Source organism: Aricia agestis, chromosome 22 (assembly GCF_905147365.1).
Source record: "Aricia agestis chromosome 22, ilAriAges1.1, whole genome shotgun sequence".
NCBI lineage: Eukaryota > Metazoa > Arthropoda > Insecta > Lepidoptera > Lycaenidae > Aricia > Aricia agestis.
In genome coordinates this window covers 4,975,586-4,990,935 of record NC_056427.1, presented here as the reverse complement: position 1 = coordinate 4,990,935, position 15,350 = coordinate 4,975,586, and the positions used below count along the sequence as shown (strand labels likewise).

General features: G+C 34.1%; 1 protein-coding gene and 2 long non-coding RNA genes across 3 annotated transcripts in view; 2 read left to right on the top strand and 1 right to left on the bottom strand.

The window, feature by feature from the left end:
- The window catches only part of LOC121737965, a 380,295-nt gene that overhangs the window by 169,967 nt on the left and 194,978 nt on the right, over window positions 1-15,350 (top strand). The gene's annotated exons all lie outside the window — the stretch shown is intronic.
- On the top strand, window positions 211-9,847 carry LOC121737966. Its single transcript, XR_006037208.1, has 3 exons — window positions 211-221; window positions 530-533; window positions 9,779-9,847. It is a non-coding gene; the product is annotated as an uncharacterized LOC121737966 (long non-coding RNA).
- The window catches only part of LOC121737959, a 33,142-nt gene continuing 28,907 nt past the window's right edge, over window positions 11,116-15,350 (bottom strand). Inside the window, exon 6 of the mRNA XM_042129706.1 lies at window positions 11,116-12,720. Within this exon, the coding sequence (XP_041985640.1) occupies window positions 12,474-12,720 (247 nt within the window). The 3' untranslated portion in view covers window positions 11,116-12,473. The remainder of the gene's footprint in view (window positions 12,721-15,350) is intronic.

The window sequence follows — 15,350 nt, the reverse complement described above, 5'->3', positions numbered from 1 at the left end:
GGCCCTTTCACACTGATCAATAAGTGTCAAGAGTGTACGGTTACAATGGGTTTAATATTGTACAAACTATGAAGTGGTACACAATGGGTACTGTGTCCTTTACTGGGATTTAGGGATCAATGCTCGCGCTTCATGATTCCTGCGACGCGCGACGTTGCGTTTTTCAAACGCTGGCAAAAGATCGTTGTTAGGGTTACAACCCGTATTTTATATGAAGTATTGTTCATTATTTCAGGTAATAATTATTGTACTTTATACTTTATGAGAACAAAAAGTAAGAGAAGATACTTCGTAGGATTTGATTTCTTTCGGTTATACAGTATACTCCGAGAGGGCCAGAAGAAGTAAAAACAGTATGAAACGAATACGTATAATATTTTTTCCGATATACCAGAATCTCAAAGATTTGTCAAACGAAATATGTATGTTTAGCATAAATGATTCTTTCTCTTTAGTTTATCACGAGGGTTAAAATTGACTGCGCTAAAAAAGTCCTAGTAAAATTAATTATAATAATGACTGTTGATAGAATTGTGAATTGTTGTATTTCTTTACTTTTTTTCTTGCCTTTAAGGCATTTAAAATAACATCAGATGGTTAATAAAAATACTAGTAAAGAACACCAGAATATAACTGCAGCTCTATCAAACGTATTAAGTGTGAAGCGACACTACAAAATCCAATAAGCATTCTTCAACCCTGCCTCTTCAAATTCGACTCTATCACTCCAACCATAAGGTTAATTATACATCTCTCTATACAACAATACTAGGATTAAGAGGTGTTGCGTAATTTTTTTCTGTTTCTGGATAATCTGCGGATTAGAGTGAAATTTGGCGTACAATTTGTTTTTTTTTTTTTTTTTTTTACTCAGAGTGTAGTAAAGTATTCATAATCGAGTGATCTTTTGCCTGCTTTGACATTTTATAATTCTTTGGATTATTATGGATTACCTTTTGATAAGTTTTACTTACTGAATAATGTTAAGCGGCTTCTTCACGTTAAGGGCCAATACAAGCTACAAACGTGTAGAGAGAATATAATAATAATAATACCAGTTTCGGTGACGGTGGCCGGTTTCATTGAAACCAGGCCAGCTATGCAGGAGTAATTTTATAATGTCCAAGTGTGTGCGCAGTACACAAGAGCACTCTCTATTCCTTTACTGTAATAACTAATAACCCAGTGGGACGGAAGACCGACACGACTGGCGAGAGATCAGGCGCAGGACCGACTTTTTACATGCCCATCCGACGCATGGATCATCTTTCGTTGTCAGACAATCAGATGATCAGCCTGCATTGTCCTAACCAAACTTGGAAATAACATGTTTTCAACGCGGGAATCGAACCCACGACCTCCGAGTCAAGAGCCACGCTCTTAACACTCGACCACGGAGGCGTTTTAGAGAGAAAATATATGGCGTTGATTGTGCTTGCTATAATATTAATAATATCTATGGACGCTTCACACCACGTCAGGCTGGCCCCGTGCTAAGTACCTAAAGGACTTGTGTTACAGGTACTAGACAACGGAAATATATTTAATACTTTTATACTATACATATATTTAAGATTTTTATTATATCATACACATATTTAATACACATCCAGGCCCGGGAACATTGAAAACTTTTTGTTCCGTCGGCGGGATTCGAACCCGCGACCCCCGGCTTGAGCTACCAACGTGCTCACCACTGAGCCACAGAGGTCGTCAGGCTATCATGTCTATTGTGGCTATAGCTATGCAGTTATAGCTTTTCGTCATAGTCCAACGTAAAAACTGAAATACATTTTTTTACTTTACTTAGTTACTATACAATATTTTAGGATACTTCGGAGTTCTTTATCCAGCAAGTGTGTTCTCAGTTCTCACGGGTAAAAATCGCAGGCATTATAATAAACAAAGGCAGTTACTCAAATTACATTCGATATTGTCGACATGATAGAAATGAGGATATTTGTAAAGTTGTAGGGATTTGACATCGTAAGCGCAAAAAGCTACGCGTTATGTCTTTAACATATATTTTCTCTGGAACGATCGAATGCAACTTGTCTAAGTACCCAGCAGTAATGTCTACTATTTCGACATTCAAGATGTAACAGGAGTTAGTAACTGTCGGTGCTTGGCATTCCGTAATGTGACGCTGCAAGGGTCGCCAACCTTTTGAAGAATAGTGCCTATGGTTGTCAACCTTTTGGCAATTTGCTTTTGGTTCTGTTGGACGTCATATTTAAAGGGATCGCCAACTTTTAAAAAGCTGTCTATGGTGCAGAAGTAGTCAACCTTTTGACGTGATTGAGATAATAGATTTGATTCTACGACCTACAGACGTCCAATACCTGATTGTACGTTAATGGTTAATGGACGAATTGTCAACACTAAAGGAGTGGACAACCTTTTGACGTATAACACCCCGCCTTTTTGTCGGGGGTTAAAAACACCCAGCAAGCAGTAATGTCTACAATGTCGATATTGAACAATATGTAACAGGAGTTAGCAACTGTCGGTGCTTGGCATTCCGTAATGTGACGATGCAGGGGTCGCCAACCTTTTGAAGACTTTAGCGACCGTGGTGCCCAACCTTTCTACCATCAGAGAGTACCCTCATTTAAAGTAAGAGTAGTAGATGGGAAGGGAAGGGAATAGGGGAGGGTAGCGAAGGGAATAGGGGAGGGTAGCGAAGGGAATAGGGTATCGGGCCTCCGGTAAACTCACTCACTCGGCGAAACACAGCGCAAGCGCTGTTTCACGCCGGTTTTCTGTGAGAACGTGGTATTTCTCCGGTTCGTGCCGAAGCATGGCTCTCCCACGTAATTTCTGCCACGTTATTACAATAGGCTACTTGACCTATATTCAATTTCATTGAACAAATGCATATTTCTAGTAGAACTTGGCCTAGGAAATCGTATTTCACCCTTATCATCAAATAAAAGCTTATGATTGATAAATAAAGTCGATTTGAAAATATGATTTTATGAAAATAGGATTTGTACTGACGAAAACGCTTTTGCGGTTTTTCCGATTTGGATGTGACGTCATCATACGTTTAAAATCTTTTATTTATCGCGCTCGTTATATGTAGGTTTATTTGTACATAAATAATAAGAATTAGCCTAGAAAGATTTTTAAAATATATTTACTTGAATAATTCAAATAAAACATCAGTTTTATATATTATCTCCATTTATTGTAGACGGGAAATGAAATGGCCAAAAATTTTCTCCAAAAGTTTTCAACATTACAAATTATTTCTAATTTCTTATTTAATTCTTTTATAAGTTTTGGGCATTTTTAGACTCGTACATTTAGTAAGACATAAAAAAAAATTCTATAAAGAGAGTCTAAAATACAAAACGTATGACGTCACACAGCACACTATAATGGCGGACAGCGTTTTCGGCGCCATTTGTAAGGCATATTTTTCAATCAACATTTTTATGGGTTTCTAGTGTGTAAAATATTAAAATATTAGTTTTTTTGTGAAAATGAATGATTAAGAAGCGATTAGCATGAAGAAAAAAATTAGGTCAAGTAGCCTATTGAAATGTTGCTCTTATAATGATGATGATGATCAAGTCTCATCTACTAATAACTAAATACAATCGTCCTATCCGGCGTTACGCTTCAGGTTATAGACGGCGCGTGAAATACGAATGTCAGTTTGTTTGTGTCATAATATATTTGTCATACAGTGTCAAACACATTCATCATCATCAGTTCGAGAGAATACTTAATTAATTAATACTAAATGACGCCCGCAACTCCGTTTCCGTTCCCGCGGGAACCGTAATTTTTTCCGGGATAAAAAGTATCCTATGTCCTTTCCCGGGACTCAAGTTCAGCGGTTTAGGCGTGAAGAGTTAGCAGACAGACAGACATGCTTACGCATTTATAATACTAGTATGGATTGTATAAGTCATAAAAATGCAAAAATGTGCGGCCCACTGCGCCGCGGTACGTCACAATGTGAACGTACCTTTATATCTATTTTCCAACATCAAAAAAAGGCTAGTAATGAGTTTAATTGGTAAAACACTACTGAAGTATCCCGGAGTTGCCCTATTGACAGATTTATTATCACAAAAAATTTCATGTCTGTTTGTACGTTGTATTAGTATGGATATTCCTATAGAGAAAAATTATCTACAGCCCAACATGTAACATTCTCCATTTTAAAATGGAAGATTTAAAAAACTCCATTAATTTCTATTTTTAGGGTTCCGTACCTCAAAAGGAAAAAACGGAACCCTTATAGGATCACTTTGTTGTCCGTCTGTCCGTCCGTCCGTCTGTCAAGACCCTTTTTCTCAGGAACGCGTGGAGGTATGAAGCTGAAATTTATATCAATTACTCAGGTCTACTGTCCCTTGAAGCTGTGAAAAAATCAAACTTCTAAGCCAACGCAATCAAAAGATACAGCCGTTTATGCCGCAAATTTTCGACACTTGCAAGGGAATCAAAACCTACAGGGTGCTTCCCGTGAACTCAGAATCTTGAAATTTGGTACGAAGCAACGTCTTATAGCATAGATAAAGGAAAAATTACGAAAACCATAAATTTTTAGTTACATCACATAATATATTTTTTTTTAATAATTTTAAACTTACTACCCATTTCCTCATAAACGCGTAGAGGTATTAAATTGAAATTCATACCAAATACTCAGGTCTATAATACCTTTAAGCTGTCGGAACCCTGGGTGCGCGAGTCCGACTCGCACTTGGCCGGTTTTTTTTAATGTACCTATATTGTGAAATCATTTCAAAATCAGAGTTTTCAAAACTTTTTTCTGGAACCCCCTAGAATGGTAAATAACACTTTGGTCCCCCTCGATCGAAATCGTTGTATTTATATTATGTACTCAAAAAGATATAATAATAATTATATAAATATGTATACATATTTGCAAGTAGTTGTAATAAGAATATTAATAAATCACATAAAAAGAAACAAAAAACAATGAAAGCACAAAAAATATATATTTTTTATAAAATTAATTAGGTATATGATTTTTTTAATAATTTTAATATTATGCAACTTTTCATCAATAGACAAGGTATCAAGGTATGTCTTCAAAATATCAACCCACAGTTTAAAAATTGTTCTCATAATTAGGTGTCAAGTAACAACAACATTCACAAAATACAAAAATATCTTTCACGCCAAAAACCATGAAGTAATTTTTTTTTTACTTTTTTATATTTTCCTATGGCAATTTGTCATTATTTCTGTCGCTTTACGAATATTGTGCATTTTTGGATTTAGTTTTAGCAGTATTTTAGAAACTCATTCAATGAGTTTCTAAAATACTAGAGTAGCAATGTCTTACAAAAGATTCTCAGAAATGCGTAACCACTTTTTTGTTCAAAAGACAATGTCAAGTCATATATTCGTTATGTCATTATGTATGTGAGATATGCCTGCAGGCATCTTCGAAGTGGCAACGCGTTGCTACCGTAAACTTCCAATCTAGTTACGTTAGTAACATAGAATATCATTGGTTTTAGCTAATAAGTCAATGTGTCTTGTTTTTGTCAACCGGTAGCTCTCAGAAAAAGAAGCACAAAAAAAATTTGAGTGTTTATTTAATTAGGATGTGATAAGATTTTGCATTGTTTTGCTACGAATCTTTGCTAATCTCGCTAAAACTCGAGAACGGCTGAAACGATTTGGCTAATTTTAGTTTTGAAATATTGGTGGAAGTCCAGGAAGGTTTATATTAGGAGGGGGATACTATGTTCACCGGGGCATCTAGAAAGACATAACAATTTTCTACTTTTCTTTCTCCTTTGAACAAAAAAACGGGGGACTCGTGAACAGATATTTCTTTACGTCACAAAAACAGATTCTTGATTCTCTCTTCACCACCTCACTGAATGAACTCCTCAATTAAATTAATAAAGCAACAAGCAATTTGTTACGGAGGGCCCCTCAGTTGCGCCCTCGTCCCTAGCGGCCCTGCAGGGCGCCGAATTACAAATCACGCGGAAAATCACAACAATTATCTTTTGATACAGTACCTTTATTAGCTCTTTGTTACTTTTTTACTTTATAAAAATATTTTATGAGGTGTAAACATCTGTTTCCATCAATGCCTTATAAATTTTACTATACTAATATTTTAAATGCGAAAGTGTATCTGTCTGTCTGTTACCTCTACAAGCCCAAATGGAGATGTACTTTGAGTGCCGGGGAAGGACATAGGATACTCTTTATCCCGGGAATACACTGCCCCCGTGCGGTAAGCTAATTTTAGCGCAACGGAGTTGCGAGCGTCATCTTTAGTTTTTTTTTAATGAAATAATTGCCCCATGCAAACGAGCAAACGGATTACCTGATGGAAAGCAACTTCCGTCGCCCATGAACACCCGTAGCATCAGAAGAGCTGCAGGTGCGGTGCCGGCCTTTAAGAGGGAGTAGGGTAATAGGCGAGGGTAGGGAAGGAAAAAGGGCTCACTGAGCAAGCGCTGTTTCGCGCCGGTTTTCTGTGAGCCCGTGGTATTTCTACGGTCGAGCCGGCCCATTCGTGCCGAAGCATGGCTCTCCCACATCAAAAGTTAGTTTATAAATCTAAAAAAGCATTGGCAATGCAGAAGCAAAAAAAAAAAAAAACAATCTTTGATTGTACGAATCAATGGAATTATCACAACAATTAAGGTCTTACCATCAAAGGGGTGTAAAATTACCCCCAAATAGCGGGGGACAGGGTACATCTCTGTTGGGGCCTCATTAAATTTATTAGCTGGGGGATACATGACACTTATTGTCTGAGGTGTCATATGGCATGATGGGGCCATACTAGATGGATGAAGTGTTGTTAGGCCGTTAGTCCACCGCTGCTATCACCGAGACGTCACCGACAAAAATTCAAATAAAATATCACTTTATGACCTAGGCATTCATTTCACTCTCTACCGACATTGACTTCGCACAATCAAGCACTTTCAAAAAAACTAATTCCCTTTCAAACTATTAGCACATTTTGGCATTATGTTCTGCGATTAGAAAATAGTAAATATACATTGTAGTCTATGGTAGCAAGAATCAAACTGTTAGCAGACAGCAGCCATGCTTCAAAAACATAAAAACACATGTGTATGAAAAAAAGGATTTACCTAGCTTTTTCTATGGTTGTCCAATTTGCAGGCCTAACTGACCAAAGCTTAGTATGGCCAGCTATATACTGTCCCCATATTACATAAGCTATGCCTCTCAAACTTTTGGGGGACTTAATTTCTCAAATAATAAAAAAATAACAACCAAGCAACTTCTAATTTTTGATAATTCAGTGCTCCTCAAACTTCGGGATAAGTGACCAAATAAAAATAATTTCTTTTTTATGTCATTTATTCATAAAGACAATTTTAGTAAACGAACGCACTAAAATACAATAATTTGAGATATGTCTTAGATATTACATAGTGGTGTGTTATATCTCGGGCTGAGATCAATGTTTTATTTTTAATTCATAATAAAACTTGCGTCCGTAGTTTTTAGGCAAGCCATACAATGTTATTCAAAATATACAGCTTTTGCAACTTTCACAATTTTATTATGATTCACCAGATCAATTTTTCCTGTATTTATTTTGATTTCATTATGCATAAACATAAAATGAGAAAAATAATAGCGAAATCTTCTTGGATTCCATATAAAATTATCCATTTACTTTTATTCAAACACCACGAAATGAGTATGAGAGACTCATCTTTGTCTCTAAGTTTAAATTACAAAATATGTAGTAAAAGATTTTACAGATAAAGTTAGTTAGGTGTCTTAATTTTAAAATAACTGTGCTGATCACACATTGAAAAATTCATCTTTTTAGATGGATTTCCATTTGGAATTATTTATAACATCACCAGTAGAAGATCAGCTTCAAAATTCTATATCTCTGTCTCTATCATAGATAGAGACTGTGCCAATCTCATCAACGCGTCTATTAAAGTAGATCGTAGCCTTTCTTTTATTAGACAACTTTTTTAACAAGCGTTGGTAATACTGACAGTTATGATATAAGATTTTTGAGTATTACAACTTGGGGTTAATGCTTTTCGTCGCTTTGAAAGAGCAATAAGTAAAAGCGTGTACAAGACAAAAATCACGCATAAAATATTTTGTCATTCATTTTAATAACTACACCACTTTAACACTAATACAATATAATAAGCTAATATTTTATTCTATTGTTACAAGATCAATATTACTGGAAGACAAATCGTATGGCATACAATATTATAGTTTAATATTATTTAATATAAATGCACCGATGATCGTACGCTAATAAAACTATTGAAGAAAGGAACTACGAAGTACAAAATATTAGGAAAATAGAATTTCAATATTGTCTATTAGTAAAAACATCAGAAATGTCAAATGTATCATTCGGTCGCTAAGAAGTTAAACGTGCGTCGCAATAAAAGTGCAAGAGATGGCGTCGAAATATTTACATTAGAAAGCGTTATCGTAAAAATTGATCGAAAATTTCCAAAAATCGACAAACCAATAGAGGAGACGGTACGACGAAATTAAAGCTATATACAGCTAGAAGCATTTACAAAAAGATTACACGCTAAATCCCACTTTAACCGCATACAAATAAAGTCCAAACATCACAAAAGGCGTCACACAACTTACGAATTACATAGTAACGATATGTTATATAATTGATGAGTATATAGGATTATTTGAAATAAACCACAAGCCTCACATATAAGCTTACACACGCCAAATATGTTGATCTAGGTAAAAAGTGTCTTATAAAAAATATTAAGTATATGTATAATAATAAATATATTTCATACAATGACTTATCTGCTTGAAATAGTATCAACACTTGAACAGTATAAAATAATTGTAAAAAAACTGTTGTCATGACCCCCACAGATTGAAAACCACTGTTAGGTTTTCGAATAAATATTCGAGCTACCAAGAAACGCTATCTAATTTTTAGATACTTAACGTAAGTTTGCGATGTAAAAAATAAAATGTGAAGTAATAGTTAAAGAAAATTAAGAAAAATATTTTTAAAAAAGCAAGACACTTTTCACCAAATCCATTCACAATACAACACCAAATTGCCATGATTGTCTCTACGACGGCGAATAAAAACATACTTATTGCTTGTACACGTAATATCATACTCGTCCGCCATCGCAAACTATTAAAAATAAATTATATTATAATTACATACAAATTTACATAATATAGCATCGGCCGAAGAAAACGCACATTGACTTTTGAAGAGAGATGCTTGGTTATAATTTCTATGACACAAAGTGTAAAAGAGTCTTTTAAACGACGTATCCATTAACGTTAGATTCTTTAGTGCAAATGCCAATAATTTTGCATGCAACGAATCATTTTTATTCGCTCTAATGACACTTCAAACGTTCAGATATTCTCAAACTTGGTTCCAGGACCCCCAGGGGGAATACCTCTTTATAATGACACTTCAAACGTTCAGATATTCTCAAACTTGGTTCCAGGACCCCCAGGGGTAACACCCCTTTAAAAAGTTCTATATGCGTTCTTTTCGGCCGATTACTACATTAGTATGAGTGGTAAATTATTATCATTCGATATGTATTAAAAACGAGCAACATTCTCACATACAACTTATGAATAATCACAAAAATTAACACACTTACTAACAAAAAATATTTATACAGTGTATAACCATACAAAATCTGCTTGTTCTGTCAGAGACAATGGAAAAGTCAAAAGATAAAAACGGCAGATCTTAAATAGTTATATACTGCATTAATATCTTTAGAACCGCCGCACTCAGATACATTTAATGACTAAACTTCAATTTAATGAAGAGTTTAACAGATAACGTATGGGACTTATCGCTGGCCCCGGGCAATAAAGGCGTAATATCAAAAATCTTTTTGTTCAGGAGAGACAAAATAAGTTTTTTTTATAGTGCAGCGTACAGTGGTCCAAAACAAATGTGTGATGTTTCATATGAAAGTTAATTTATTTACCTATTTAACCATATCAAAATAATTGTAATAGTATAAAAGATTATTGAAAAAATTGAAAAAAGTATAATACAACTAATAAGCGATATTGTTTCAATTGTAACATTGTTTATTGACTTTATAGAAACACCAAACCGCTTGAGATTTACGGCTGTAAGAACATAATACGACGTATTTTTCGCTTCAGATTTCGAGCGTACCAGCCGATTACTCCGTTCTTCTGGGGAATCTTACAGCGAAAGCTTAGTTGTATCGTATCTTCGCCGTTTTTTAAGTTATGTTTCATAGAGTAATGCAAGAATACAGTTTTAGTCGTAAGAGAATTTTCGATTCAATAAAGCTTTTGTCATTTATTATACCCAAATATTATTTTAAAAATATGAAATAAATAGGGGTGATAGACTAATACTCAGAGAAGCCAAAAATCAAATAACATTAAAAAGGGCGTAACCGGCGTTTACCGCTTTGTTGCCCGGGGCCAGCGTTATGTCAAAATCTTCATTTTAATACAGTTTTGTAATCAACATTTGGTCTCTGAGTGCGTCAGTTAGTAGGAGAATTGTGATTATACAAAAGTAGATATCTAAAGCCAAATGGCTTATAACAACTCTTATAATACTTACTTAACACATGACAATATTTCATTTGAACAGTAAAATTGTAATAAATCAGATTTGAAATATTATGTTAAAATAAAAATAAAAAAATACTGTCAAATAATAATTTAAAATTAAAATATAATAAAAACTAATAAATGAAAAAAAAGAGTCGAATAAAAATTCTAAATGATTCAGCATAATAATTAAATTGAATGCGAATTGACCTTACAAATTGACTAAATTAAATTATAATAATATGTATTAGTTAGTTAGAACTTGTTATATCTTGGATATACATTATACATGCACTTATTATTTATTATCAACCATCAACAATTATTATTTAAATAATGTTATATAATAATCTACAGGAGTGATTGTAACATTTTTTTTATTTCTTAGAGATATAGTTTTTCTGTTACATTTAAGTAAAATTCTTTAAAAAATTAGGCATTGTCATTAAATAAATGAGATGTAAACCTACAAAAAAAAATTAAATTATGTTTCTTCTTAAGTCATGACTCATGACTAAATAATATATTAATTATTATTCTCTTCAAAAAATAGTAAGTTTTAAATTGCTAATTTAACCATTTTACTTACACAATAATAATAATAATCTATACCTACTTTAACAACAGATACTAATGATATAACTTGAACATAGACATTAGCAAAAAGTTTGGGAGTAACTGGTTTACCTCGAACTGACAGATGCATATTTCTATCTCTTTCGATATTATTTTTATTTCATAATCTACCGTATATTGGGACTAACCTAAAATATTATATTGTATTCTAGCTAAAATATATTTTCACAAAAAGTTAATGGGAAAAACAATTTTGGACAGACCTTTTAGGTTCTTATATTATATGAAGTTTATTTTACAAATTTATTTTTAAACTAATTTTAAATTAATATCAGTGCGGCAATTTTTTTAAGATTCTGGGCATAACAATATGTTTTGGCATCTCGCAGAAAGCTTAAAAAAGTAGAAGAAGTAAAAAGTAAATGACAGTTGACATTTAGGAATAAAATAGTGTTGTTCAGTTTACTTGTCGATATCGATATTTTTTAAAATTAATTAAAATTTTCTTTATTATTTTTATGCTCCTAATGTTGATCTAGTAATGTATCGACATTATGTAAATTTTTGAACAAAAATATTATATTGTTTGATAAATCGTTACTCAAAATAGGATTCATTTTAATGTTACACAAGTAAAGAGATGAGAATTTTGCCACACTGCAAATGTCACTAGTTTTTTCTTCTACTTTAACCACTAAAGAAACCTTACAATAATTTATAAATTAAAAAAACATCACATACGAGTTTCCACTCGTCAGTCACTTACACTTTGCGTTCTGAATTATTATATTAATTTCAAATATCATAAACCAAATTTAATTATATGATTTTATGCAATGCAATGCAAAATATTATAATGTCCCTGAATAATATGGCACATTTCCAAAGCAAAACATTTTGCATAAAGATCGCTCTTTAGACAAACGAAAACATTTTATTCATAATTCATTTGTTTTGTCTCATTTTCCATCCAAACGATTAATAAAATGCTTCGCGCTTCTAAAATATACCAATATATTTATCTTCATCCGATAACGCCTTTTCATCAATTTCACCACCAACCCAAACCTACTTTGGTACCCATTTCAAGCCAAAAAAATATTTTGAATCGAATCATTTTATGATTCAATGCTATATTTAAGCAATTCGCTAAATCCATAAAAGACAAAGAGAATAGAGAGCATTCTTATTGGAATAAAAAAAAAATTGGCTGATATTTTTGGAGCTCTGGCCTCTATCCTCTTCGTCTAAAAAAATAAACTTCAAATAATTCAAATTCAGAACGCTTAACCTCCTCATTCCATGGTGTCGTATTGTACTTTCTTGACTTTCAGGTAGCGCCATACGGCGTACCCGACTAAAGTGCCAGCGGTGGCAATCGCCAACGCCGCGCCTACTGCCACCGGTGCAGTTTCAGATCTCGCTCTGGCAGAATCGGAGCAGTGCCAAGGTGGCCCGAATTCTCCGTCTCTCTTGAACATGAAGGCTTGGAGGCGCATCTGACGGAGGTAGAGCTTGGCGCGGTGAGCTATGTTGGTGTTGCTGAAAAGTGAGGTCTTTTTTAATTGGGTATTGGGTTAAAATGGGTTAAAATGATCCCTAGGACCTATCTCTACAGGCTACTCAACGGTGACGTCATAATTGAGTAGCAGTTGTATGGAGCATTTCGTGTAGGTCTATTTTATGAGATTTTTAAATTGTTCTATGTTGGAAAGTTTTTTAGCTAACACAGTAATTCTTTCACCGGTGTTTCTATTTCGGAAAGGTAAAAAAAAAAAAACCGGCCAAGTGCGAGTCGGACTCGCGCACCGAGGGTTCCGTACAAAGATCTAAGTATTTGATATGAATTTCAACTTGATAGCTCTACGCGTTCATGAGGAAAAAAGTAATAAGTTTATATTTATTAAAAAATATATATTTTGTAATGTAACTAAAAATTTAAGGTTTTCGGAATTTTTCCTTTATGTGTGCTATAAAACGTTGCTTCATGCCAAATTTCAAGATTCTAGGTCGACTGGAAGTACCCTTTAGGTTTTGATTCCCTTGCGAGTACTTGCGAGTTTCAAAATATGCAGCTTAAATTGCTGTTTCTTTTGATTGCGTTGACATAGAAGTTTGATTTTGTTACAGCTTAAAGGTATTATAGACCTGAGTATTTGGTATGAATTTCAATTTAATACCTCTACGCGTTTATGAGGAAATGGGTAGTAAGTTTAAAATTATTAAAAAAATATATATTATGTGATGTAACTAAAAATTTATGGTTTTCGTAATTTTTCCTTTATCTATGCTATAAGACGTTGCTTCGTACCAAATTTCAAGATTCTGAGTTCACGGGAAGCACCCTGTAGGTTTTGATTCCCTTGCAAGTGTCGAAAATTTGCGGCATAAACGGCTGTATCTTTTGATTGCGTTGGCTTAGAAGTTTGATTTTTTCACAGCTTCAAGGGACAGTAGACCTGAGTAATTGATATAAATTTCAGCTTCATACCTCCACGCGTTCCTGAGAAAAAGGGTCTTGACAGACGGACGGACGGACAGACGGACAACAAAGTGATCCTATAAGGGTTCCGTTTTTTCCTTTTGAGGTACGGAACCCTAAAAAGAAAAAATAGTCATGCCTAATAGTCAAAGTCAAAAATTTTTATTCAGAATAGGTTTTTTTCAAACATTTTCCGAACGTTGTTGCTACTGGGGCCTACCACCGGTTCGGGAACTAACCCGGCGAGAAGAACCGGCGTAAGAAACTCGCACGAGGCCATTTTTTACCAAAAAGATGGAAAATTACAATGTCACTATGACTAAAAAATAAAAAATAAATACAACCAGTGTACAATATTACAATAAAATAATATACAGAAACAGCTCTGCAGGGGGCGACCTTATTCCCACGGTGTACTATCATTCACGAAATCAGTAACCTTATAATATGCTTTGGTACACAAACGTTCTTTAACAACTTTTTTAAATTTATTAATTGACAGATTTTGAACGTTTTCTGGGATCTTATTATAAAGGCGTATACATTGACCTTTAAAAGAATTTTTGACTTTAGTAAGTCTAGTCACCGGAATTTCAAGCTAATATTTATTACGAGTATTTCTCCCATGGGTATCACATTTTTTCTTGAATTCATATATATTATTTTTAACATATAATACATTTGATAGGACATATTGAGAAGCAACAGTTAAGATTCCAGTTTCCTTAAATTTTTCTCTAAGTGAAGTATTACGGGCTAGCTTATAGATTGCCCGAACAGCTCGCTTCTGCAGCACAAAAATTGTATTTATATCTGCAGCATTGCCCCACAGCAAAATGCCGTAGGACATAATACTATGAAAGTAACTAAAATACACTAGACGTGCTGTTGTTTCATCAGAAAATTGTCTAATCTTACTTACTGCATATGCTGCTGAACTGAGTCTGTCGGCCAACCCAGCAATATGAGGGCCCCACTGAAGCTTGAAATCAGCTGTATTTTTAGGTATACCTAAAAATACAGCTGTATCTACTAGACCCATAGTATCACCATTTAAAAGCACATTGGTTTCCGTTTACCTTACATTGGGCAGTGTGAATTTAATACATTTGGTTTTTTTACTAATGAGTAACAGATCATTAACGCTGAACCAATATACAATTTTTGAGAGAGCATTATTTACTTCGTCATAACACGCATTAAGCCGTTTGATATTGAATGTAAGCGATGTATCATCAGCAAATAATACTATCCCATGTTTATCTTTGATTAAGAATGGCAGGTCATTTATATAAATAAGAAATAGGAAGGGTCCTAAAATAGACCCCTGAGGACCCCCATTTCAATTTTAGCACCAGCAGATTTTTTACCATTTATGTCAACTCTCTGAGTTCTATTTGACAAGTACGATTTTAGGAGGGCGAGTGCTGCGCCTTTTATGCCATAGTGACAGAGTTTCCTGACCAATGTTTTGTGTTGCACGCAGTCAAAAGCCTTTGAGAGATCGCAAAAAACTCCTAGAGCATCCTGCGACGTCTCCCAGGCATTAAAAATACTACTGATCAATTCAACGCCTGCGTCTGTAGTAGACCGCCCCTTTGTACATCCAAATTGTTTATTATGTAATATATTATTTATATTAAAGTGCGTTAGTAATTGATTCAGTATTATCTTTTCATAAATTTTACTC